This window comes from Ranitomeya imitator, chromosome 2 (assembly GCF_032444005.1).
Source record: "Ranitomeya imitator isolate aRanImi1 chromosome 2, aRanImi1.pri, whole genome shotgun sequence".
In the NCBI taxonomy this organism is placed as follows: domain Eukaryota; kingdom Metazoa; phylum Chordata; class Amphibia; order Anura; family Dendrobatidae; genus Ranitomeya; species Ranitomeya imitator.
Window position 1 is genome coordinate 850,243,856 of NC_091283.1, and position 27,669 is coordinate 850,271,524.

General features: G+C 52.7%; 2 protein-coding genes across 6 annotated transcripts in view; one reads left to right on the top strand and one right to left on the bottom strand.

Annotated features, from left to right (window-relative positions):
- The window catches only part of ENO4 (enolase 4), a 65,804-nt gene extending 58,391 nt beyond the window's left edge, over nt 1-7,413 (top strand). The window contains exons 11-13 of the mRNA XM_069754390.1: nt 3,895-3,962; nt 6,141-6,258; nt 6,982-7,413. Of these exons, the coding sequence (XP_069610491.1) occupies nt 3,895-3,962; nt 6,141-6,258; nt 6,982-7,049 (254 nt within the window). The 3' untranslated portion in view covers nt 7,050-7,413. The remainder of the gene's footprint in view (nt 1-3,894; nt 3,963-6,140; nt 6,259-6,981) is intronic.
- An 812-nt stretch (nt 7,414-8,225) lies between these two features.
- SHTN1 (shootin 1) overlaps nt 8,226-27,669 on the bottom strand; it is a 77,726-nt gene continuing 58,282 nt past the window's right edge. For 2 of the 5 annotated variants that reach the window (XM_069754391.1, XM_069754396.1), the window contains 6 exons: nt 21,607-21,716; nt 20,039-20,110; nt 18,249-18,296; nt 18,049-18,178; nt 17,755-17,902; nt 8,226-9,831 (listed from right to left, as the gene is read on the bottom strand). In XM_069754391.1, the coding sequence (XP_069610492.1) occupies nt 9,675-9,831; nt 17,755-17,902; nt 18,049-18,178; nt 18,249-18,296; nt 20,039-20,110; nt 21,607-21,716 (665 nt within the window). In that variant the 3' untranslated portion in view covers nt 8,226-9,674. The remainder of the gene's footprint in view (nt 9,832-17,754; nt 17,903-18,048; nt 18,179-18,248; nt 18,297-20,038; nt 20,111-21,606; nt 21,717-27,669) is intronic. The other 3 variants (XM_069754393.1, XM_069754395.1, XM_069754394.1) reach the window with 3 other exon arrangements.

Sequence of the window (27,669 nt, forward strand, 5' to 3'; positions counted from 1 at the left end):
GAATAAAAATTCAAAATGTGAAAATTGCGAAATTTTCAAAATTTTCGCCAAATTTCCGTTTTTATCACAAATAAACACAGAATTTATTGACCTAAATTTACCACTAACATGAAGCCCAATATGTCACGAAAAAACAATCTCAGAACCGCTAGGATCCATTGAAGCGTTCCTGAGTTATTACCTCATGAAGGGACACTGGTCAGAATTGCAAAAAACGGCAAGGTCTTTAAGGTCAAAATAGGCTGGGTCATGAAGGGGTTAAATGAGAAGGTGTGTCCAAACTTTTGGTCTGTACTGTCTTATATATTAGTACAGTGCTGACCACTGAGTCCCTGTGCTGCCCTATATACAGTACAGTGCTGACCACTGAGACCCCATGCTGCCCTATATACAGTACAGTGCTGACCACTGAGCCCCCATGCTGCCCTATATACAGTACAGTGCTGACCACTGAGCCCCCATGCTGCCCTATATACAGTACAGTGCTGACCACTGAGCCCCCATGCTTCCCTATATACAGTACTGTGCTGACCACTGAGCCCCCATGCTGCCCTATATACAGTACTGTGCTGACCACTGAGCCCCGTGCTGCCCTATATATAGTAGAGTGCTGACCACTGAGCCCCCGTGCTCCCCTATATACAGTACAGTGCTGACCACTGAGCCCCCATGCTGCCCTATATATAGTAGAGTGCTGACCACTGAGCCCCCGTACTGCCCTATATACAGTACAGTGCTGACCACTGAGCCCCCATGCTGCCCTATATACAGTACAGTGCTGACCACTGAGCCCCCATGCTGCCCTATATACAGTATAGTGCTGACCACTGAGCCCCCGTGCTGCCCTATATACAGTACTGTGCTAACCACTGAGCCCCCGTGCTGCCCTATATACAGTACTGTGCTAACCACTGAGCCCCCGTGCTTCCCTATATACAGTACAGTGCTAACCACTGAGCCCCCGTGCTTCCCTATATACAGTACAGTGCTAACCACTGAGCCCCCGTGCTGCCCTACATACAGTACAGTGCTGACCACTGAGCCCCCGTGCTGCCCTACATACAGTACAGTGCTGACCACTGAGCCCCCATGCTTCCCTATATACAGTACAGTGCTAACCACTGAGCCCCCGTGCTGCCCTATATACAGTACAGTGCTAACCACTGAGCCCCCCGTGCTGCCCTATATACAGTACTGTGCTAACCACTGAGCCCCCATGCTTCCCTATATACAGTACAGTGCTAACCACTGAGCCCCCGTGCTGCCCTATATACAGTACAGTGCTGACCACTGAGCCCCCGTGCTGCCCTATATACAGTACAGTGCTGACCACTGAGCCCCCGTGCTGCCCTATATACAGTACAGTGCTCCCCTATATACAGTACAGTGCTGACCACTGAGCCCCCATGCTGCCCTATATTCAGTACAGTGCTAACCACTGAGCCCCGTGCTGCCCTATATAAAGTACAGTGCTGACCACTGAGCCCCCATGCTGCCCTATATACAGTACAGTGCTGACCACTGAGTCCCTGTGCTGCCCTATATATAGTACAGTGCTGACCACTGAGCCCCCGTGCTGCCTTATATACAGTACTGACCACTGAGCCCCCGTGCTGCCCTATATACAGTACAGTGCTAACCACTGAGCCCCCATGCTGCCCTATATACAGTACAGTGCTAACCACTGAGCCCCCATGCTGCCCTATATACAGTACAGTGCTAACCACTGAGCCCCTGTGCTGCCCTATATACAGTACAGTGCTAACCACTGAGCCCCGTGCTGCCCTATATATAGTAGAGTGCTGACCACTGAGCCCCCGTGCTGCCCTATATACAGTACAGTGCTGACCACTGAGCCCCCATGCTGCCCTATATACAGTACAGTGCTAACCACTGAGCCCCCATGCTGCCCTATATACAGTACAGTGCTAACCACTGAGCCCCCGTGCTGCCCTATATACAGTACTGTGCTAACCACTGAGCCCCGTGCTGCCCTATATATAGTAGAGTGCTGACCACTGAGCCCCCGTGCTGCCCTATATACAGTACAGTGCTGACCACTGAGCCCCCATGCTGCCCTATATACAGTACAGTGCTAACCACTGAGCCCCCATGCTGCCCTATATACAGTACAGTGCTAACCACTGAGCCCCCGTGCTGCCCTATATACAGTACAGTGCTAACCACTGAGCCCCGTGCTGCCCTATATATAGTAGAGTGCTGACCACTGAGCCCCCATGCTGCCCTATATACAGTACAGTGCTAACCACTGAGCCCCCGTGCTGCCCTATATACAGTACAGTGCTCCCCTATATACAGTACAGTGCTGACCACTGAGCCCCTTGCTGCCCTATGTACAGTACAGTGCTGACCACTGAGCCCCCGTGCTGCCCTATATACAGTACAGTGCTAACCACTGAGCCACAGTGCTCCCCTATATACAGTACAGTGCTGACCACTGAGCCCCCATGCTTCCCTATATACAGTACAGTGCTGACCACTGAGTCCCCGTGCTGCCCTATATACAGTACAGTGCTGACCACTGAGCCCCCGTGCTGCCCTATATACAGTACAGTGCTAACCACTGAGCCCCCGTGCTGCCCTATATACAGTACAGTGCTAACCACTGAGCCCCCGTGCTGCCCTATATACAGTACAGTGCTAACCACTGAGCCCCCATGCTGCCCTATATATAGTACAGTGCTAACCACTGAGCCCCCATGCTGCCCTATATACAGTACAGTGCTGACCACTGAGCCCCCGTGCTGCCCTATATACAGTACAGTGCTAACCACTGAGCCCCCGTGCTTCCCTATATACAGTACAGTGCTGACCACTGAGCCCCCGTGCTCCCTATATACAGTGCTAACCAATGAGCCCCCGTGCTGCCCTATATACAGTACAGTACTAACCACTGAGCCCCCATGCTGCGCTATATACAGTACAGTGCTGACCACTGAGCCCCCGTGCTGCCCTATATACAGTACAGTGCTGACCACTGAGCCCCCGTGCTGCCCTATATACAGTACAGTGCTGACCACTGAGCCCCCGTGCTGCCCTATATATAGTACATTGCTGACCACTGAGCCCCGTGCTGCCTTATATACAGTACAGTGCTGACCACTGAGCCCCCGTGCTGCCCTATATACAGTACAGTGCTGACCACTGAGCCCCGTGCTGCCTTATATACAGTACAGTGCTGACCACTGAGCCCCCGTGCTGCCTTATATACAGTACAGTGCTGACCACTGAGCCCCCATGCTGCCCTATATACAGTACAGTGCTGACCACTGAGCCCCCGTGCTCCCCTATATACAGTACAGTGCTGACCACTGAGCCCCCGTGCTGCCCTATATACAGTACAGTACTAACCACTGAGCCCCCATGCTTCCCTATATACAGTACAGTGCTAACCACTGAGCCCCCGTGCTGCTCTATGTACAGTACAGTGCTGACCACTGAGCCCCGTGCTGCCCTATATACAGTACAGTGCTGACCACTGAGCCCCCGTGCTTCCCTATATACAGTACAGTGCTAACCACTGAGCCCCCGTGCTGCCCTATATACAGTACAGTGCTGACCACTGAGCCCCCGTGCTCCCTATATACAGTGCTAACCACTGAGCCCCCATGCTGCCCTATATACAGTACAGTACTAACCACTGAGCCCCCGTGCTGCCCTATATACAGTACAGTGCTGACCACTGAGCCCCCGTGCTGCCCTATATACAGTACAGTGCTGACCACTGAGCCCCGTGCTGCCCTATATACAGTACAGTGCTGACCACTGAGCCCCCGTGCTGCCTGTTATTGATCAGTGGCTGCTATACGGAGGTTAGGTGTTTCTTCCACGGCGGCGGCTCCGTCTGACCCCGACTTCTCTTTCCTCTTCCAGGAGAGGGGCTGGTGACCGTGCTGGGCTGCTCGTCTGAGGAGTGTGCGGAGGACGGCGCCGTGGATCTGGTACCGTCCTGTTATTACCTTCCTTCTCCTCGTCCAGATCACACAGGAGGCGGGGCCAGACATCTCACCCCGGTAACACAGGAGGCGGGACCAGACACCTCATCCTGATAACACAGGAGGCGGGGCCAGACACCTCACCCTGCTAGCACAGGAGGCGGGGCCAGACACCTCACCCTGCTAACACAGGAGGCGGGGCCAGACACCTCACCCTGATAACACAGGAGGCGGGGCCAGACACCTCACCCTGATAACACAGGAGGCGGGACCAGACACCTCACCCTGATAACACAGGAGGCGGGACCAGACACGTCACCCTGCTAACACAGGAGGCGGGGCCAGACACCACCCTGATAACACAGGAGGCGGGGCCAGACACCTCACCCTGATAACACAGGAGGCGGGACCAGACACCTCACCCTGATAACACAGGAGGCGGGGCCAGACACCTCACCCTGCTAACACAGGAGGCGGGGCCAGACATCCAGCCCCCATTACACAGAAGACGGGGCCAGACACCTCACCCCGATCACAGAGGAGGCGGGGCCAGACACCTCACCTCGATAACACAGGAGGCGGGGCCAGACACCCCACCCCGATCACACAGGGGGTGGGGCCTGGAACTCCACCCCGATCACACAGTAGGTGGGGCCAGACACCCCGCCCCCATCACACAGGAGGCGGGGCCAGACACCTCACCTCGATAACACAGGAGGCGGGACCAGACACCCCACCCCGATTACACATGAGGTGGGGCCTGGAACTCCACCCCGATCACACAGTAGGTGGGGCCAGACACCCTGCCCCCATCACACAGGACGCGGGGCCAGACACCTCACCCCGATCACATAGGAGGCAGGTCCAGACACCACCCCGATCACAGAGGCAGGGCCAGACACCTCACCCCGATCACAGAGGAGGCGGGGCCAGACACCTCACCTCGATAACACAGGAGGCGGGGCCAGACACCTCACCTCGATCACACAGGAGGTGGGGCCTGGAACTCCACCCCAATCACATGGGAGGCGGGGCCAGACACCCCCCCGAACACAGGAGGCGGGGCCAGACACCCCACCCCGATCACACAGGAGGTGGAGCCTGAAATCCCACATCGATCACACAGGAGGCGGGGCCAGACACCTCACCCTGATAACAGGAGGCAGGGCCAGACACCCCACCCCGATCACACAGGAGGCGTGGCCAGACACCCCACCCCGATCACACAGGAGGCGTGGCCAGACACGCCACCCCGATCACACAGGAGGCGTGGCCAGACACCCCACCTCGATCACACAGTAGGTTGGGCCAGACACCCCGCTCCGATCTCACAGTAGGTGGGGCCAGACACCTCACACCGATCACACAGAAGGCGGAGCCAGACACCTCACCCCAATCACACAGGAGGCGGGGCCTGGAACCCCACCCCGATTACACAGTAGGCAGGGCCAGACGCCTTTCCCCGATTACACAGGAGGCGGGGCCAGACACCCCACCCCAATCACACAGGTGGTGGAGCCAGACACCCCACCCTGATTACACAGGAGGTGAGCCTGAAACCCCACCCCGATCACACAGGAGGCGGGGCCTGAATCTTCACCCCGTCACACATGAGGCGGGGCCGGACACCCCACTCTGATCACACACGAGGTGGGGCCTGAAACCCCACCCCGATAACACAGGAGGCAGGGCTAAACACCCCACCCTGATCACACAGGAGGCGGGGCCTGAATCCCCACTCCGATCACACAAGAGGCGGGGCCATACACCCCACCCCAATCACAGGAGGTGGGGCCTGAAACCTCACCCAGATCACACAGGAGGCGGGGCCGGACACCCCACCCTGAACACACAGGAGGTGGGGCCAGACATCCCACTGGAGGCGGGGCTGGGCACCCCACTTTGATCACACTGGAGGCGAGGCCAGACTCTCCACCCCGATCACACAGGAGGCGGGACCAGACACCCCACCCCGATCACACAGGAGGCGGGACCAAACACTCCACCCTGCTCACACAGGAGGCGGGGCCAGACACCCCACTCTGATCACACCGGAGGCGGGGCCAGACTCTCCACCCTGCTCACACAGGAGGCGGGGCCAGACACCCCACCCTGATCACACGGGAGGCGGGGCCAGACTCTCCACCCTGCTCACCCTAATCCTCATTTTCTCTGACTCCGCAGGCCGTGGGGCTTGGTGTGAGGTTCGTGAAGTTTGGCGGTCTGCTGCGTGGCGAGAGGACGGCCAAATACAACAGACTGCTGGCGATAGAGGAAGATCTCACCCGCAGCGGCACCCTAGGTAATAAGTCTGCCATATTGTAAAGCATCATCAGGGCGACCCAATACCTCATAGCCCCCCCATAAGCAGTCAATCACAGTCCAGGAAAGTGGTCTGTGTGATTCTGGGGACCTGGGTGGTCTGTGTAACTCTGGTGACTTGGGTGGTCTGTGTGACTCTGGGGACCTGGGTGGTCTGTGTGACTCTGGGTGGTCTGCGTGACTCTGGGGACCTGGGTGGTCTGCGCGACTCTGGGGACCTGAGTGGTCTGTGTGACTGGGGACTTGGGTGGTCTGCGTGACTCTGGGGACCTGGGTGGTTTTTGTGACTCTGGGGACCTAGGTGGTCTGCGTCACTCTGGGGACCTGGGTGGTCTGTGTGACTGGGGACTTGGGTGGTCTGCGTGACTCTGGGGACCCGGGTGGTCTGTGTGACTCTGGGGACCTGGGTGGTTTTTGTGACTCTGGGTGGTCTGCGTGACTCTGGGGACCTGGGTGGTTTTTGTGACTCTGGGTGGTCTGTGTGACTCTGGGGACCTGGGTGGTTTTTGTGACTCTGGGTGGTCTGCGTGACTCTGGGGACCTAGGTGGTCTGCGTCACTCTGGGGACCTGGGTGGTCTGTGTGACTCTGGGGACTTGGGTGGTCTGTGTGACTCTGGGGACCTGGGTGGTCTGCGTGACTCTGGCGACTTGTGTGGTCTGTGTGAGCCGAGGTTTCTGACTTTTCCTCCATTGTCTTTTCAGGACGGCAGGAGGAATTTCAATTTCCCATTTTCTGGAATGATTCCACAATCCTGAACTGTCCGGAGTAAAAATAGGAAAAACTCCAGGCAACGAAGATGATCACCGTCAGGGCACAGGATGGGGGGTGGTAACGGGGAGAGTGAGCACAGGCGCGAGCAGGGCACAGTATGGGGATGCGGTCGGGCACAGAATAGGGGGGAGGTGGCGGCGACAGGGAGGCACAGGATGGGGGAGGCAACGGCGACAGCAGGGCACAGGATGAGGGGGAGGCGGCGGGGCACAGGATAGGGGAGGCAACGGCATGTGCGGGGCACAGGATGAGGGGAAGCCACCAACCAATGTAAGAGGACGGAGCGACCCCCTGATAACACCCCAATTCTCCTCTTCTGATCACATTTCTCTCTGTAATTAAATTCTTCTTTGCTGACGGCATCGAGTGACTCCTCACGTGTCGGCGACGAAAAACTCATCAACGTCCACATATCCAGTGCTGTGTGCAAACCGAAGGCATCAGCACTGCAGGCCGGATTCGACAGATAGGGATCGGGAGAGATCGCCGCTGCAGGCTGAACTCAATGGGTGGGGATCGGAGAGATCAGTGCCGCTGGTCGAACTCAATAGGTGGGGATCGGAGGGATCAGTGCCGTAGGCCGGACTCAACGGGTGGGGATCGGAGAGATCAGTGCCGCAGGTCAAACTCAATGGGTGGGGATCGGAGGGATCAGTGCCGCAGGCTGAACTCAATGGGTGGGGATCGGAGGGATCAGTGCCGCAGGACAAACTCAATGGGTGGGGATCAGTGCCGCAGGACAAACTCAATGGGTGGGGATCGGAGAGATCAGTGCCGCAGGCCGAACTCAATGGGTGGGGATCGGAGAGATCAGTGCCGCAGGCCGAACTCAATGGGTGGGCATTGGAGGGATCAGTGCCGCAGGCCGAACTCAAAGGGTGGGGATCGGAGAGATCAGTGCCGCAGGCTGAACTCAATGGGTGGGGATTGGAGGGATCAGTGCCGCAGGCCGAACTCAATGGGTGGGGATCGGAGAGATCAGTGCCGCAGGCCGAACTCAATGGGTGGGGATCGGAGGGATCAGTGCCGCAGGCTGAACTCAATGGGTGGGGATCGGAGGGATCAGTGCCGCAGGCCGAACTCAATGGGTGGGGATCGGAGGGATCAGTGCCATAGGCCGGACTCTCACCGTGGAGCAGCAGGGATGGTCGCTGGATACAGACACTAGGACATGTTTATCTTCCACACTTTAATACTCAGTGATTGACGTCCATAAATCAGCAAATATTCACACTCATTAGAAAGAATCAGATGTGTGAGTCATCACTGCTGCGCCCGGGAACCCCAACACTGCTTCCTTGAGGGTGACCTGTAAGAAACCCCCCACGCACTGGTGCAGAGCCAAATAGTGCAAGGTATAGCAACACCCTGAGCTGTAGAGCAGCGCAGCCCCATAGTGCAATTTATTATAAAGCTATGAACGCTTGAGCTGTGCGGTGTGATCACCCCCCAAAAATGGCAGAAGTACAATGCATGCAGTGCAACATCAAAGCCGAAGAAAAGCCAACTAAACATGGTGCAATGCAGCGCCCACAGCCGGTCACCCGCAGAGGCGAGTAGGCAGCTAGCAGTAGAGCGGAGAAATCTGGAAATGTAAAGTGAAATCACATGTGTAAAGAAGGAATGAAGAAGCTCGTACAGAGCTTCCTGCTAGTCCTCATCCCAGGATGTGATACCATGTAATGTGTCCCCTAAACTCGGAGCGCTGTCCGCGGATATGCACACTACACAGTTGTGCATCGTTGTGGGCAGAGCTGCGATTAATGCCAGGCTCCGCTGATGGCCGTCTGCCAGTATCTGCACCACGACGGTTCCTGGAGATGAAGGCGACATTAGCCCTTTACCTGGAGAATGATCAGGAACGTCAGCGCGTTCACACACACTATGGCGGGTAAGACCCGGCCCAGGAGCCGGCGCAGTGTACAAGCGCCTCAACCGCAGAGATTCTCTGCCCATATTCCAGTTATCGGGGGTCTGCGTCAGAAGGTGATGAAAGTGCAAAAAACATGACCCCACTAAAGCCTGTGAATTTCTGGGTACAATAATCGGGAGAGTCCGCATCTATTGGGGAGGTGTACATGGGATGTATGCACCATCAATAGTGTCAACATTCAACAGAAATGTGCGGCGCCAAATAGGATCCAACTTGTGAAACTCCTCATCTGATGACTTCACCGAATCTTCCAGTTACTCCAGAACTTTACTGCAGCCCCTTTCCGTGCTGCAGCTGGACATTGAGTGCCTCTAGCTGCAGTCGATGCTTCACACGGGCACATGAAGGGCTTAAGAGGATTTGGTAATAAAAAAACTAAAACTGCCCAGAACGGTTTTCTTGCTGGAAACGCGAGGCTGCTGGTAAAAATAGTCTTCACCCTTGAGTTACGGATGAATCTTAAGCGCACATCGGTTTTGTGAATTTGCCTCCGATATTAAGGCGTCTGGAAAATTCTGTGGACAAGAGAACTTGGGGTCACACACATCAAAGAAGTAAACCAGTAACCGGCGGCGTTCATGGTGGCACTGGTGGATGAAGGCTATTGTGCTTGTCTGCTCGTTACTGCATGTGGAGGCTCCATCGCGGCAGAGGTGACATTGCGGCAGAGGCCGCGAGGACAGTCTGTTATTAGCAGTGAGAACTGTCCGCGTCCTTCCCTCTCTTATCGGTAGTGCCCACGTTGCTGGTGGTGCCAGAATTGCCTTCTACCGTTGGCCGGAGGTTCAAGGAGCTTTGTGCCTCATCTGAAGTCTTTCCATCTGCATATCCCAGAGTCTCTGCGGAGCTGTGGAGAGAGACCAAAACTGTTACCAATGGGTCCCACCACAACCATTAGGGATCCCCTCCAGCGAACAATGGGGGCAGGGTACCCACTGTCAAAACAATGAAGAAGCAGCGGCCGAATCTGAGCGTCCAGTTTTTTCCCTACTTCATTACTATGGAAAGCGGCTGCACCAGTGCAGAATTATATACAGCATGATTATGCCCCTCACATTTTGAGTATACAGCTTATACAGACCAAAGGCTTCATGGCAATAAACTAAAAACAAATCCTAAGTAGTCTGCTGAAAAGGGCAGAGGATGGTGAGAAGAACAAGGTAGGGATGGGCAGAGGATGGGGAGAACAAGAAAAGGACCGTCAGAGGATAGGAGAATAACAAGAAAAGAACGGCACAGGATGGGGAGAACAATAAAGGGACGGACACAGGATGGGAAGAGAACAAGAAGAGGACGGGCACAGGATGGGGAGAACAACACGAACACAAAAAGGACGGGCACAGGATGGGGAGAACAACACGAAAAGGACTGGCGCAGGATGGGGAGAACACGAAAAGGACGGGCACAGGATGGGGAGAACACGAAAAGGACGAGCACAGGAATAGGAGAACACGAAAAGGACGAGCACAGGAAGGGGAGAACACAAAATGGACAGGCACAGGATGGGGAGGAGAACATGAAAAGGACAGGTACAGGATGGGAGAACAAGAAAAAGACGGACAGATGAGAGGATAAGAAAAGGACAGGCAGAGGATGGGAGAACAAGAAAGGGACGGGCAGAGGATGGGAGAGGAACAAGAAAAGGGCGAGCAGAGGATGTGAAGAACAAGAAAGGGACGGGCAGAGGATAACAAGAAAGGGACGGGCAGAGGATGGGAGAAGAACAAGAAAAGGACCGGCAGAGGATGGGAGGAAAACAAGAAAAGGACAGAGGATGGGAAAGAGAACACAAAAAGGACAGGCACAGGATGAGCAGAACACGAAAAGGTCGGGCAGAGGATGGGAGAACAAAAGGACAGGCAGAGGATGGGGAGGACAACAAAAGGACAGGCAGAGGATGGGGAGGAGAGCAAGAAAAGGACGAGCAGAGGAAGTGGAAAACAAGGACCAGCAGAGGATGGGAGGATAACAAGAAAAGGACGAGCAGAGGATGTGGAAAACAAGAAAAGGATGGGAGAACAAGAAAAGGACCAGCAGAGGATGGGAGGAGAGCAAGAAAAGGACAGGCAGAGGATGGGAGGAAAACAAGAAAGGGATGGGCCAGGAAAAACTACTAGCTACCACCATCAATTGTTTATTACGGCCGATTGGATGCCCGTTATAGGTAGTGTATGGCTTCAGGGGTGCGCTTTATACAGCAAGAGGAACAGAGCTATTAAATTTTATACTTAATCCGGAATGATTGGCTGTGTTTATAAAAATATATATAGATGATACAAAATGGGAACAAAACAATATGATACATACCAGAACATAAAATAAAAAGGAATAACTAAAGAAAATGACTAAATCTGATGTCACTGAAATGGTTTAGATTTATGGAGGAAAGAACTCCAGTGAAATATGGATAAATCCTACAAAGCAATGTGTCTTCCTGGCATTGAACAAAGATCATTATTTGGCATTGGCGCTTTATTAGCACAAGTTACACCCACACACCTCCCCTCTGGTGGCTAGACTTCAGAAAACCTTATGATATATTTTAGTGTTAGAAAATTATGAGATTCCCAACTTCTTCGCCCCAGGAGGTCCCCGGAGGGAGATATTACAATCATCTTTCCGATCAGGATTTTATCTGTTCATAGATAGGAGGCATAGCATAGATATTGTCATCTATGTGGCTGATACCCATTTGGCGGCATGCCCAGCGCCGCAAAACCATGCTTCGTGTTCGCCATTTCATCACATTTACGAAAATATGACTTTCCTGTTCGCCATTTCATCACATTTAGGAAAATATGACTTTTCTATCATAACGACATAGTTCATAAAACCTCACTTCATAGTTTCCATAAAGTAGACAAAAATATTTTACATTTTCCTTTTTATCTGGGGCTCCTATCTCTACCGGTTGTAAATCTGCCCTTCTTCACGTTCTTGTTCATTATATCTAAGATTGGCCTCACATCTGCTAGCCATTAGGATTTTCCTTAATTACCTGTTTCCAAAGGAGGGGTCAGCTGCATAGGTTGTTTTGATTAGTCTTTCTCTCCCTAGCTATAACTAGTTTCCTCTCTTCCTCATATGTTCAATGTGAAGTCCTACTTGAACAGGAGTTGTCTCTTTCTCCCTTTTGGAGATGTCTTATGGATTTTAATTTTTCTATGACTTAATTAAGGGCTAAGGCGAGGCATCAGAAAGGCAAAGAGTGGGAAATGGTCAGAAAATAAGCAGGTGATGGGCAATTTGTAGGGGGATAGGTGGAAGAAAAAGATATGCTAAGGAAAGGCGTGGGACAGACAAGAAGAGGAGGGTGGCGGGTGACAGGCCGAGAACCAGTGGGGAACAGGCGAGGGAACAGATCCAGGATAAATCACGATCCATCTAATGTTGAGAACAAGAGACTTTTCTTGTTCATCTTGGAGGTAAACCATCAGCAGCTGGTCTTCTTGGTGGCGTTTTGTGAATGTGTCTTTAATTCAATGGTGGGCGCTCAGCAGGGCGCAGCATTAGTGTGTGGCACCGCTCCAGAAACGTGCTGTCGAAACAATTTGAACTCTGTTTCATTTACAATAAAAATGGACAAAACCTGAAAATTGTCGTCACCTCCTCCAAAGACAAGAAAATGAGGAATTTTACGTCAGCCTAAAGTCTCTGAATGGGGAGGAGGCTGAGGGGGTGTCAGGAGCCGTAATCCAGAAACACTACCAACTCCAGGGCGGCTTTGTCTGAGAAGAAATCCTGGCACTCACATACATATTTACAACGCACATTCTGCAGATCTTCCAACAGTAATGAAGATTTCACTGAGAAACAGTGATCGGGTTTATAGATTTGGTCACGTGGTCATTCCTCTTCTGTACACCAGGGCAATGGCTGAGGCGTAAAGCGCATAGGAAAAGACTGAAATCTGAACGAGCACATCCCCAGGTGCGGAGTTATCTCCCATCATGCTCTACTGTTACTGCAGCGTCTTCAGTTTGGTCTTAATGCTTGATCAGGTAGACAACCAAGTACCTGACCAATGTAGAATATTCAATGACTTCACCTTACTGCAGTGGAGCAAGGCGTGACCTTGGCGATGCCTACACTGAAGCACGGCAGAACCGTGGTGATGTCTACAGTGGAGCACGGCGGGGGCTCGGTGATGTCTACAGTGGAGCACGGCGGGGGCTCGGTGATGTCTACAGTGGAGCACGGCTGGGGCTCGGTGATGTCTACAGTGGAGCACGGTGGGGGCTCGGTGATGTCTACAGTGGAGCACGGCGGGGGCTCGGTGATGTCTACAGTGGAGCACGGCGGGGGCTCGGTGATGTCTACAGTGGAGCACGGCGGGGGCTCGGTGATGTCTACAGTGGAGCACGGCGGGGGCTCGGTGATGTCTACAGTGGAGCACGGCGGGGGCTCGGTGATGTCTACAGTGGAATACGGCGGGGGCTCGGTGATGTCTACAGTGGAATACGGCGGGGGCTCGGTGATGTCTACAGTGGAATACGGTGGGGGCTCGTTGATGTCTACACTGGAATACGGCGGGGGCTCGGTGATGTCTACAGTGGAGCACGGCGGGTGGCTCGGTGATGTCTACAGTGGAGTACGGCGGGTGCTCGGTGATGTCTAAAGTGGAGCACGGCGGGGGCTCGGTGATGTCTACAGTGGAGCACGGCGGGGGCTCGGTGATGTCTACAGTGGAGCACGGTGGAGGCTCAGTGATGTCTACAGTAGAGTACGGCGGTGGCTCAGTGATATTTTGGGCTGAGAACCTGCAGTATGTTGATGACTAGATTTAATGAAATTCTAGAAAATATGGCCTTCTGTGAAGGACTGGATCTTGGGAGTAATTTGACCTTATCACAGGGCAATGATTTGCAGCATTCCTCACCATCTACCAAAGCTTGGAAGGTTCTGCATCGGCCATGACAGTCGCTTGTCCTGAATTCCATAGGAAGTCTTTGGTGGGGTGTGGAGAAGGTGGCTACAGTGGACCTAAGAATATTGATGACTTTGAGGCCACTGACCATTAGGACTGGGATCAAAATCCTCAAAAACACTGTCAGAACCAGTGTGTGGAGATGCATCATATCTGCAGCAGGTCATAACAGCCAGGGAGGCTTTACTAAGTACTAAGGACACTGGTCATGAAAAGAGGAATCATTCCAGAACTGAAGAGTCGTGATCGCTGGAGTTTTCGGTGAATTTGGAGAAACCTCTTTTACTAATAGACAACAGCTTGTAAACGCTTTTTGTAGCCAGATAAGAGTCTTTCAATTCTTGTTTGAGGGATTTTCCCTTGGAGAATTCCTCTAGTTCTGTGAGATTCCCAGGTCATCTTGTATCCTCTGCTATTTTGAGGTCTCGCCACTGATTTTCAATGATATTTAATGATTTTGAGATCAGGGGACTGTGAGGGCCATTGTAAAACCTTCATCTTGCTCCTTTTGAGGTAGTCTATTGTGGAGTGTGATGTGTGTTTAGGATCATTATTAGTGATGAGCGAGTATACTCTTTGCTCGAGTTTTCCCAAGCACTCTCGGGTGATCTCAGAGTATTTGTTAGTGTTTGGGGAATGATTTACAGCTATTAGCCAGGCTGAGTACATGTGGGGGTTGCCTGGTTGCTAGAGAATCCCCACATGTAATCAAGCTGGCTAATATAGCTGTAAATCATTCAGCTGCCTCGGTGAAAATTTAATCTCCGACCACTAACAAATACTGGTCATGATTAAGGGAGCCTAGTCTCCAGCAACGCGTTGAGATTCTTACCCATATGGTTGTGCTGAAGTCTGTATCCTCCATGTTTAAAGTTTGTGAATAAAGAAAACGCTTTTTTACGGACTCGGTGAAGCTGACATTCCTTTCTTTTTTGGACCACTAACAAATACTCAGAGATCACCCGAGCAACGAGTATACTCGCTCATCACTAATTATTATCCATGTGTAGCAGCCATCATCTTTCTCTTTCACCTTCAGCTTTTTTACAGATGGTGTTATGTTTGCCTCAAGAAATTTGTGAAATTTCATTGAATCCATTTTTCCCTCTACCAGTGAAATGTTCCCGTTCCCATTGGATGCAACACAATCCCAAAGCATGATTGATGCCCTTCCCCCTTGCTTAATGGTTGGCGAGATGTTTTTCTGAAATTCTGTGTGCTTTTTTCTCCACCTTTGATCATTGTGGCCAAAGTTCTATTGTAACCTCATCGTTCCACAGGGCTTGTTTCCAAAATGCATCAGACTTGTTTAGATGTTCTTTGCAGACTTCTGATGCTAAATTATATGGTGAGGATGCAGGAGAGGTTTTCTTCTGATGACTCTTCCATGAAGGCCATATTTCTTCATGTGTCTCTGAACAGTAGAACAATGTACCACAACTCCAGAGTATGATAATTCTTTATGAATGTCTTTTGCAGTCAAACGGGGGTTCTGATTTCCCTCTCTAACAATCCTATGAGCAGCTCTCACTGAAGTTTTGCTTGGTCTTCCAGACCTTATCTTAACCTTCACTGTTCCTGGTAACTGCAATTTCTTAACATTTTGAGCGGAGGAAAGGGCAACTTCAAAATGCTTTGCTATCTTCTTACAGCCTTCTCAAGGTTTGTGAGCCTCCTGCATTTTCATTCTCGCAGTGCTCGGCAGCTGCTTGGAAGAACCCATGGCTGCTGGTTTTTCGCACAAGGTTAGAGGAGGCTGGGTGTTTATGAAGCTGGAAATTTACATCACCTGACCTTTCGTAATGGTGGTGTACAATCCAAAACCCGAACGAGCTAATTAAGGTCTGAAACCTCACAATAACAGTAAATTTGACACGGGGGGGGGGGGGGCGGGGGTGGTGTAGACAACATTTTACAGGCTACTGTACGTTCATGTCTTCATAGTTTCTGCTTCTAGAACTGGCGACTTTCCTGGATATTTTTTGCTAGTTTTACTAGCGGCCATGTCTCTACTCTCTGGCTTGTGGTCTCCCCTATACCACAGAATCCCCTCATTGTCCACCTTCCTCGTCGTCCCGGGTCTCACAGGTCCTTCTTCCAGGCCTTGCAGTATCTTCCTTGGCTCCTGAACACCTTCAATTACAAGAACTTCTCCAAAGACTCTTTAAAAAATGTGCCATGAATAGCTACAAATATGAAATCATCCGGAGCCATCAGCGAGACGAGGATTTCATGGTGGAGAGCAGCGGCTTAGTCAATTCTTCACCGACTATGGACCTAAGAGAATGGGGTAGGGGTGTTGTAGAACATAAAAGAAATGCTATAACGGGACGAGAGGAGTGAAGGGAATGGTCACCATCTATCGACCGACCCTGGACAGCAGGGACAGAGCAGCATTTTGCTGTGTCTTCCTTGTTTTCAGCGTTTCTGAGCCTTATATAGAGAAGCTTCTAGACTTCCGTCAGCTGTGACAAATTCTCCAAATGTTCCAATGTCAGATTACAGACACAGGAAGAACACAAAACACTAAAGTAAGAAGATCCATCGGAGTAAGTCACGCCTCCCAATGCACTGGGACCAGTGCCTCCAATCCCTCAGGACCCACCACGGATCAGAGCCTCCAATCCCCCAGGATCCTCTGTAGACCGGGGCCTCCAATCCCCAGGACCCTACATAGACCGGAGCATCCAATCCCCCAGGACCCTCGGTAGACTGGGGCCTCCAATCCCTCGGGACCCTCCATGGATCGGAGCCTCCAATAACCCGGGACCCTTCATAGACCGGGCCTCCAATCCCCCACGACCCTCCATAGACCGGGACCTCCAATCCCCCGGGACCCTCCGTAGACCGGGGCCTCCAATTCCCCCAGGACCCTGCGTAGACCGGGGCCTCCAATTCCCCCAGGACCCTGCGTAGACCGGGGCCTCCAATTCCCCCAGGACCCTGCGTAGACCGGGGCCTCCAATTCCCCCAGGACCCTGCGTAGACCGGGGCCTCCAATTCCCCCAGGACCCTGCGTAGACCGGGGCCTCCAATCCCCCAGGACCCTCTGTAGACCGGGGCCTCCAATCCCCCAGGACCCAGCATAGACCGGGGCCTCCAATCCCCCAGGACCCGGCATAGACCGGGGCCTCCAATCCCCAGGACCCTCTGTAGACTGGGGGCCTCCAATTCCCCAGGACCCGGCATAGACCGGGGCCTCCAATCCCCCAGGACCCTCTGTAGACCGGGGCCTCCAATCCCCCAGGACCCACTATAGACCGGGGCCTCCAATCCCCCAGGACCCGGCATAGACCGGGGCCTCCAATCCCCCAGGACCCGGCATAGACCGGGGCCTCCAATCCCCTAGGACCCTCTGTAGACCGGGGGCCTCCAATTCCCCAGGACCCTCTATAGACCGGGGCCTCCAATCCCCCAGGACCCTCTGTAGACCGGGGCCTCCAATCCCCCAGGACCCGGCATAGACCGGGGCCTCCAATCCCCCAGGACCCTCTGTAGACTGGGGGCCTCCAATTCCCCAGGACCCGGCATAGACCGGGGCCTCCAATCCCCCAGGACCCTCTGTAGACCGGGGCCTCCAATCCCCCAGGACCCACTATAGACCGGGGCCTCCAATCCCCCAGGACCCTCTGTAGACCGGGGCCTCCAATCCCCCAGGACCCACTATAGACCGGGGCCTCCAATCCCCCAGGACCCTCTGTAGACCGGGGGCCTCCAATTCCCCAGGACCCTCTATAGACCGGGGCCTCCAGTCTCCCAGGACCCTTCATAGATGTCAAGCTCTAGTGGGCTCTGTGGTCAGTAAGGGGGCAGATGAGCAGTGGAGATCTGCCTCTTACTTACTAGGACACCTTGGTGTGGCGCTGCTCATCAGGTAGGAGTAGTCGTCCGCCATCACCGTCGCCGCCATCTTTAGCGTCTCGTACCTTCTGGCTGGGAGCCGAGCCCAGGACGGGCAGTGATTTTGATTCGAAGCCACTGAGGGTCCCTGCTGCACCCGGAGAAAAAGAAACATTGAATGATCGGAAAGGACGCTGCAAAAATCTCCAGGGGAGCACTACTCCCATCATCTGGAAACAATGCAGCCAACAACGCAGCCTTGCCCTGCGGAGCTGACTCTCTAATCCCTGCACTTACCCGAGGCATCCTGCTCAGTTGTCACTTTGCGGCGCCGTAAAATTCTCTCCAGTTCACTCTCAGTGGAGGCCGGGGCCATGGAGGCCGGGGCGCACAGTCTGCTCCTACTGGGCATGGGGCCCAAACAGTCCTAAATATGAAGAAAGTCCCCGTGAGAGTAGAAGATGGGTCGGGGACAGAGGCCAAACATCGTCACTCACCAGGATCCCCCGCAGCTCCTGCACCGCGCTGCCAGACGTCTTATCCACCTGCAAGAGGTCACTGAGATCACTGCACTGTCCACAGCTCAGATTACTGCCGGCACGGGGAGAGGGGAGGCTGAGAAGACCGGGAGAGGGGAGGCTGAGAAGACAGGGGAGGTCAGGAGACGGGAGGCTGGGAGAGGGGAGGCTGAGATGGCTGGGAGAGGGGAGCCCGAGAAGACAGGGCAGGTCAGGAGACGGGAGGCTGGGAGAGGGGAGGCCAAGGATGCCGGGAGAGGGGAGCCCGAGAAGACAGGGGAGGTCAGGAGACGGGAGGCTGGGAGAGGGGAGGCCGAGAAGACAGGGCAGGTCAGGAGACGGGAGGCTGGGAGAGGGGAGCCCGAGAAGACAGGGCAGGTCAGGAGACGGGAGGCTGGGAGAGGGGAGCCCGAGAAGACAGGGCAGGTCAGGAGACGGGAGGCTGGGAGAGGGGAGGCCAAGGATGCCGGGAGAGGGGAGCCCGAGAAGACAGGGGAGGTCAGGAGACGGGAGGCTGGGAGAGGGGAGCCCGAGAAGACAGGGCAGGTCAGGAGACGGGAGGCTGGGAGAGGGGAGGCCAAGGATGCCGGGAGAGGGGAGCCCGAGAAGACAGGGGAGGTCAGGAGACGGGAGGCTGGGAGAGGGGAGGCCGAGAAGGCCGGGAGAGGGGAGGCTGAGGATGCCAGGAGAGGGGAGCCCGAGAAGACAGGGGAGGTCAGGGAACGGGAGGCTGGGAGAGGGGAGGCTGAGGATGCCAGGAGAGGGGAGCCCGAGAAGACAGGGGAGGTCAGGAGACGGGAGGCCGGGAGAGGGGAGCCTGAGAAGGCCGGGAGAGGGGAGCCTGAGAAGGCCGGGAGAGGGGAGGCTGAGAAGGCCGGGAGAGGGGAGGCTGAGAAGGCCGGGAGAGGGGAGGCTGAGAAGGCCGGGAGAGGGGAGCCCGAGAAGACAGGGGAGGTCAGGGAACGGGAGGCTGGGAGAGGGGAGGCTGAGGATGCCAGGAGAGGGGAGCCCGAGAAGACAGGGGAGGTCAGGAGACGGGAGGCCGGGAGAGGGGAGCCTGAGAAGGCCGGGAGAGGGGAGGCTGAGAAGGCCGGGAGAGGGGAGGCTGAGAAGGCCGGGAGAGGGGAGGCTGAGAAGGCCGGGAGAGGGGAAGGCCTGAGGAGGCCAGGAGTGGGGAGGCTGAGGATGCCAGGAGAGGGGAGCCTGAAAAGACAGGGGAGGTCAGGAGACGAGAGGCCGGTAGAGGGGAGGCCTGAGGAGGCCAATAGTGGGGAGGATGGGAAGACAGGGGAGGTCAGGAGAGGGGAGGCCTGAGGAGGATGAGCGCTGGGGTGAGATGTGTGTACATCAGCAGCACATCTTGTGGCCCTGGATCAGTACCGTATCTCTTCCCCTCCAGACCTGGCGAGTACAGTGTGCGCACACCGACAGCGCACACCGGCTGACACTTCGGCCCCCTCTTGCCCAATTTAGACCATATATAGGAAGCACGAGTATCCGTCGAGGGCCGTCAAGAAGGGAACGTTGGGGCATCGGCGAAGGATGAGCCGTCAATATGGAGGCTGAGGTTACTAATCAAGGGGGTCTGTGAGATCACTAATGACGGCAGGCGCCATGATGGACCGTGGAGGAATGGAAACAATATGGACGACATTTGCAGCATGCGGGACCACCCCACGAGAGGAGGAGCTAACCACAAGGGATCATGTGAAGAGCGGCCGTCACAACGTGCAGCACAATCCACCCCGCAGGCCATGGACGGGACTTACTGTGTCTTGTTCCATTCTGGTAGCAGGGGGCGCTGGGGCGAGTGCGGCGGACCCCGGCTCTGGGCGAGTAACCTGGTCATACAAAGGGAGCGTTCACACACGGAAGATGGCGGAGCAGTCGGGGCCTGTGCACCCCACGCCTTCTACCCACCCAGCTAAAAGGAGATTTAGGAAATGCTGGCGACCCCGACAGTCTGCAGAGCGCAGCGCGAGCCCGACAGTCTGCAGAGCGCAGCGCGAGCCCGACAGTCTGCAGAGCGCAGCGCGAGCCCGACAGTCTGCAGAGCGGTGCTGCAGAGCAGACATCACGCACTGACACAATTAGAGGAGATCTGTCACCAGGTTGTTGCTGTGTAATCAGATCTGCATCAGATCCATCTCCATAAAGCTTGTCGGCAGAGAGAAGCATGAAGTGCTCTACAATGTCCTGGTAGACGGCTGCGCTGACTTTGGTCTTGATAACACAGTGGACCTACACCAGCAGATGACATGGCCCCCAAACCATCACTGATTGTGGAGACTTCACAACAGACCTCCAGCAGCTTGGATTGTGGCCTCCACTCTTCCTCCAGACTCTGGAACCTTCATTTCCAAGGTCTAGTATGAAGTCTCCACAATCAGTGATGGTTTGGGGGCCATGTCATCTGCTGGTGTAGGTCCACTGTGTTATCAAGACCAAAGTCAGCGCAGCCGTCTACCAGGACATTGTAGAGCACTTCATGCTTCCCTCTGCCGACAAGCTTTATGGAGATGGAAATGTCATTCTCCAGCAGGACTTGGCCCCTGTCCACACTGCCAAAAGTACCAATAACTAGTGTAAAAACAACAGTATCACTGGGCTTGATTGGCAGCAAACTCGCCTGACCTTAACCCAATAGAGAATCTATGGAGCATTGTCAAGAGGAAGATGAGACACCAGACCCAACAATGCAGACGAGCTGAAGGCTGCTATCAAAGCAACCTGGGCTTCCATAACCCCCCAGCAGTCCACAGGCTGATCGCCTCCATGCCACGCCGCATTGATGCAGTAATTGATGCAAAAGGACCCGACCAAGTATTGAGGGCATTTACTGAACATACATTTCAGTAGGGAACATTTCAGATTTTACAATCATTTTTCAAGCTGGTGTTATAAAGTATTCTAATTTACTGAGATCATGACTTTTGGGTTTTCATTGGCTGTAAGCCATAATCATCAGCATTAACAGAAATAAACACGTGGAATAGATCACTCTGTAATGACTCTATAGAATATAGGAGATTCACTTTTTGTATTGAAGAATGGAAATAAATTCACTTTTTGATGATATTCTCGTTTTGTGAGATGCACCTAGAATAGTGAGTGCAGCTCTGGAGGTGACTGGAGGACATGATCCGCAAAAGTATTAGCACGACTGATGAGCTGTGAGCCCATTAGGACCCGGCAGTAGGTAACGGGGAAGTTATGAATCTTGGGGTCCGGTCCCCCCCCCATCAGCGATGCTTTAGAAGTAGGTCCTTCATAGAGTATATACTATAGCAATATTCTCCAGCTGATGGATACTGGGAGTTGTAATCCGAATTCTCACCTGAGTATTCACTCGGAGCGTCTGCTGTATGGGACGCAGGTGGACGCCCCTCTTGATCCGGTCCATCATCTCCTCCACGGCCTGCCGCTTCAGATCTCCCGCATTCCCTGCTGGAGAAAGGGCACAGCGAGGGGTCAGTGACCCCCAAAATCAACCACAGACCCCACCTACAGCAACCTCCCTACAAAGCATGGGGCATTGTGACCTCATTATCAGGACCCCCAGACCTTAGTGACACAGCGGAGGAGCTGCTAGTGTAATAAGGCTGGAGCCCCAGATGAAAGACATACATCCCCCACATAATTATCTGGAGGAATGATGGGGGTCACTGTCCTTCTGGAAAGAGGACGTCCAGAATACATCTGCTGAAGAAGGCGGCGAGATCTCCGAGAATTCCCTGATACTTCACGGAATCCATCTTATGTTCCACACAAAGCAGGTTCCCACCCCAGAGCACCCCCAAGCCCCCGCCGTGACCCCGCCATGCAATGTGGTGGGTAATGGGGGGGCATAGTGTGGGGGGTAATGAGGGGACATAGTGGGGGGAGTTTGGGTAAAGCCCTTGTTTTGTTCCTTGTATTGACAATTTACAATAAATCAGGGACGTGACCCCCTCCCATGGTTACGTGTAATATGTGCCCTTTTTTCCACTATGACTTGGCAGTCTCCCCCCTCTCCCCAGCCACCTGTCACGCTGGGACGGTCTTAGGTAGGGGAGGGGGATCCCAATCTGTCCCTGGAACTCTAACTATCCCCATCCCAGGGGTACTCTTGATGGTAGACAGGCCTGAGTCTCTGACCTTACTATGGTAAAAAAAACATAATCTGTCCCCACCCCCTCTCCATGAGGCAGGGACAGAAATGTTAGACACAAAGATAAAACAGGCAAAAAACCTCTATCACACAGAAGCACCAACCAACAATAGGGAGGAGGATAGGGACAGGGAGGAATAAACTTACCGTAATTGGAACAGGGACCAGGAGATAAACTCTCACGCACAACAGCAACCTACAGATGACTACTACTACAATTCTACTCGAACCACTCAGCTTTAGCACACAGCACAGGAAGGTGAATCTTTCACCGCTAAGGTTAAACACCCAGTAAACCTACGACACAATTTCCAACACGGAATCTTCAGTTTAAGATTTCTGGTGGACAGCCATAATAAATCATTCACCCCCAGGTCCGGACCTGACCACGTTTCTTATCAGCCTTGCTTTTGTATCTGCCCCCCCCATGATCTTTAAGTTGTTGTGAACCCCTTCAAACACAGATGAGAGTGAAGAAGAGAATCGTTTGTCCCCAGGAACCTCTGAAATCCAATCTTAACTGAAGGTACAGAACTGAAGATGGAAGCCATATCCACCAAGAAATGGCGACTTACCAGTGGACTCTTCGACGATTGTTTAAGGCAAACTCAGCCAGGGGTAGAAAAGAGCAATCCTCCTGGTTATGTAACACAAAACATCTGAGGTTCGTCTCCAGACTTTGGTTTAGATGTTCAGTCTGGCCATTAGTTTGAGGATGGAACGCAGACGAAAAAGACATACATCCACAGACGAGAACAAAACCTCCTCCAAAATTTAGATACAAACTGGGTTCTCTCACCTAACACCACATCAGAGGGACCCCGTGAAGCTTCATGATCTCAGTGACAAACACCTGAGCCAGTGTCTCGGCATTGGGGAGAGCGGGTAAAGCAGGAAATTGCGCTATTTTAATAAACCTATCAACCACATCTAAGATAACAGCTTCACCAGGGGATGAAGCAAGATCCATAATGAAATCCATGGATGTGTGTGTCAATGGTCGGTAAGGTGTGGGTAATTGTACAGGAGCCCCAGATGGACGAGTGTGAGGGTCTTAGAATGCACAAAGACACTGCAGGAAGACACAGTCGACTACATCTCGATGCAACCTTGGCCACCAAAAATGACAAGAAAGGAGGTCCACGGTCGCCTTACTACCTGGATGACCAGCGAGGGCCGAGCTATGATGTGCCCTAAAAATTTGAGACATGGATGTAATGGTACAAATAATTTCCCTGAAGATCAAGCAGGAGCCTTCAATGTCTCTCCCTCCAGCTCCGATCCCCCCGTCCTGTAAAATAGGGGCAGTCATCCGAACAGCCAGCCCAGGGAGACTCCGAGACAAAGCATCAGCTTTAATGTGCTTAGTCTCAGGACGGAAAATGACAATAAAATTCTGGTCTAGTGAAAAACAAAAGATCATCTATCTTGTCTGGGGTCAAGAGGTACAACAGATGATCAATAGTGACAGTGACATGGTGGACTGTCCCCTCCAAAAAGTGACACAGCTCCACAAAAGCCACCTTGATGGCCAAAAGTTCCCTATTGCCCACAACATAGTTCCTTTCGGCAAACGATAATATATATTTTTTTTTTTTTAGAAAAGGCGGCACGTGGATGCCACTGACCCTAAGATGAGAGACAACACATCCCTGACCCCACCTCAGAGGCACCAACCTCAACAATAAAAGGTTGGGAAACATGGGTTGAAGGAGTTCAGGAGCAGTGGAAAACATTTCTTCATAAAGAAATTACCTGGCAGCCACAGTCAGAGCACCTCGAGAAGTCCGTAGCTTTGTTTGTCATGTCAGTGAGGGGTTTGACAATAGACGAGAAGTTTCTGATAAACTTATGATAGTAGTTAGAAAACCCCAAGAAGCGCTGTAATGGGTTTCATGTTTTCTGGCAGAACCCATTTCAGAACCGCACAGACCTCATCAGGGTCCATCAGGAAACCTGCCGCAGACACGAGGAAACCAGGAACAGAACCTCCTGTAGGACGAATACACACTTCTCCAACTTTGCGTAGTTTATTATCCTGCAGAACCTGTAACATCTGCCGGACGTGAAGCTGATGAGACTTGAGATCGGGCGAGGAGATTACAATATCGTCCAGATACACCATGACAAATCTACCCACAAGGTGACGAAAAATGTTCTTAACGAAATGTTGGAAAACGGCGGGGACATTAGTCAAACCAAACGGCATGACAAGGTTTTCATAATGCCCTTCAGGAGTGTTAAAGGCTGTCTTCCACTTATTCTCCTCCTTGATCCTAATCAGGTTACAGGTTCCCCTCAGGTCCAGCTTAGAGAACCATTTTGCCCCAACAATCTGATTAAATAAGTCGGGAATGAGAGGGAAGCGGTACAAGTCCCGGATAGTAATCCAATTTAACTCACGAAAATCTAAACAGGGACAGGCCGAGTGAAGAGGAGGGTCTAATACGTCCCACAGCCAGACTCTCAGATGAGATCCTTCATGGACAGTCTCTCGGGGACAGATTATATAATCTGGTCTTGGGTAATTTCGCTCCAGGGTGCAGGTTTACGGGGCGATCCTACACGGTGGGGAGAATGTCCCCCCTTTTCTGAGAATACATACACAAAATCTGGCAGAAAAAGGGTATGGTTTAGTGGAAACAGTAGAAATGATGGCACCCAGGCAATTATTTTTGCAGATATTTTACTATTTCTCTGGCTGGCCAGTCAATAACCGAATTATTCACCGTTGGTCAGGGAGGACCCAGCTCAATAGAAGAAGAGATACTTCCAAGATATACCAAGAGAAGAGCTCCCTGTGAAGACTCCTATGTGCAGGTTCACATTATGCACCACTGGAGTAAAATTCCCCTGACCGAGAGTCAATCACAAATATGGGGATGGACTTCGCCAGAATACTACAGGGAAGCCCAAGGTCCCGAGCATCCACCATATTGGCTCCCGGCCCACTGTCCAAGAGGATGGATATTTCCTCAGTTTTCATACCAATAACCATTTCTGCGAGTAAAAAAAACTGAGCTACACATGTGGAGGAGACACATACACCCAGGTGGTTATCCTCCACACAACCTAGGGTGAGTTTTCTGACGGCTTTTAGTGTTTTAGGTAAAAAAAATAGCAAACCCCAGTGAAATGCCCCCTTTCACCACAAAAAAAACAAACAAAACACAACCACGTTTTGCCTCGAGCCGTAAGAGACTCATACCGAGGGGAGGCCGCTCCTATTGCATCGCTTCTTCACGGCACACAAGGAGAACCTCGATTTTAGGGAGTACCATGGGGGAAGGAGTCCCCACAGGTCTACCCCCGAGGCATCAATGCGTATGGTCAGAGCCATGGCCACCTCCAACGAATCAGGAGTCTCATAAAGCGCTAGTGCATCTTGTAATATTTCAGACGGGACCCTGACAAAACTGACTTCTAAGAGAAGTATCGTTCCACCGGGTGTCAGTGGCCCATCTACTGAACTCTGAGCAGAATTCCCCTGCTGGCCGGTCTCCCTGCTGGAGCTTATGTGACGGCCCGGCTCCCTGCTGGAGCTTACGTGACGGCCCAGCTCCCTGCTGGAGCTTACGTGACGGCCGGTCTCCCTGCTGGAGCTTACGTGACGGCCCGTCTCCCTGCTGGAGCTTACGTGACGGCCCGTCTCCCTGCTGGAACTTACGTGACAGTCCGGCTCCCTGCTGGAGCTTACGTGACGGCCCGTCTCCCTGCTGGAGTTTACGTGACGGCCCGTCTCTCTGCTGGAGCTTACGTGACGGCCTAAAATAAAGCTTACAGGCTTCACAGGACAAAATAAATTTATTCTGTCCCCCTGAAAACCTATCAGGGAGAACCATCTTAGGTTCCGATTGAGCCTGACTGCCCACAGACCAACAGTCTGTTGCTGAGAGACCGTACATTGCAGGTCTGACCGTTCAAGTGACAGACCCTGCAATTGTTTGGCAAGGGCTACAATGAGATCCATAACGAGATAAAAAATGTGGGGCCAGTGAAACCGTCATGCTGTGACGTCTTCAGTAAGGAAGGGATAGCCTCAAACAGTCCCTGGAGCTGGGACCCTAACTATCCCTTTCCTGAGGGTACTCTTGAAGGTAGAGAGGCCTGAGACCCTAACCTGTCCCCCCCCATGAGGTCTGGGACAGAAATGAAAGGTAAACCAAACACAAAGACAAAACAGGGATAACAGAAAACCTCTATCATACAAAAACACCAACCAACAATAGGGAGGAAGATAGGTACAGGGAGGAATAAGGAGCTGAATGGGAACAGGGACCAGGAGAAAAACACACAGGTACAACAGTAAACTACAGATCACTACTACAACAACTCTACTTCAACTTTAGCACAGGAAGATGACTCTCACCGGCAAGGACTAAATGCCCAAAGCCAGTATACAGTGAAGGAAATAATTATTTGATCCCTTGCTGATTTTGTAAGTTTGCTTCTGACAAAGACGTGAACAGTTTATAATTTGAAGGGTCGGTTAATTTTAACATTGAGAGATAGAATATGAAAAATAAAATCCAGGAAATCACATTGTATAAATTAATTTGCATTTTGCAGTGAGAAATAAGTATTTCATCCCTCTGGCAAACAAGACTTAATACTTGGTGGCAAAACCCTTGTTGGCAAGCCCAGCAGTCAGACGTTTTTTGTAGTTGATGATGAGGTTTGCGCACGTCAGGAGGAATTTTGGTCCACTCCTCTCTGCAGATCATCTCTAAATCATTAAGATTTGAGGCTGTCGCTTGGCAACTCAGAGCTTCCACACCCTCCATAAGTCTTCTATGGGATTAAGGTCTGGAGACTGGCTAGGCCACTCCATGACCTTAATGTGCTTCTTTTTGAGCCACTCCTTTGTGGCCTTGGCTGTATGTTTTGGGTCATTGTCTTGCTGGAAGACCCAGCAACGACCCATTTTTAATGTCCTGGCGGAGGGAAGGAGATTGTCACTCAGGATTTTATGGCACATGGCTCCATCCATTCTCCCATTGATGCGGTGAAGTAGTCCTGTGCCCTTGGCAGAGAAACACCCCCAAACATAATGTGTCCATCTCCATGCTTGACAGTGGGGATGGTGTTTTTTGGGTCATAGGCAGCATTTCTCTTCCTCCAAACACAGCAAGTTGAGTTAATGCCAAAGACCTCAATTTTTGTCTCATCTGACCACAGCACCTTCTCCCAATCACTCACAGAATCCTCCACGTGTTCATTGGCAAGCTTCAGACGGCCTGCACATGTGCC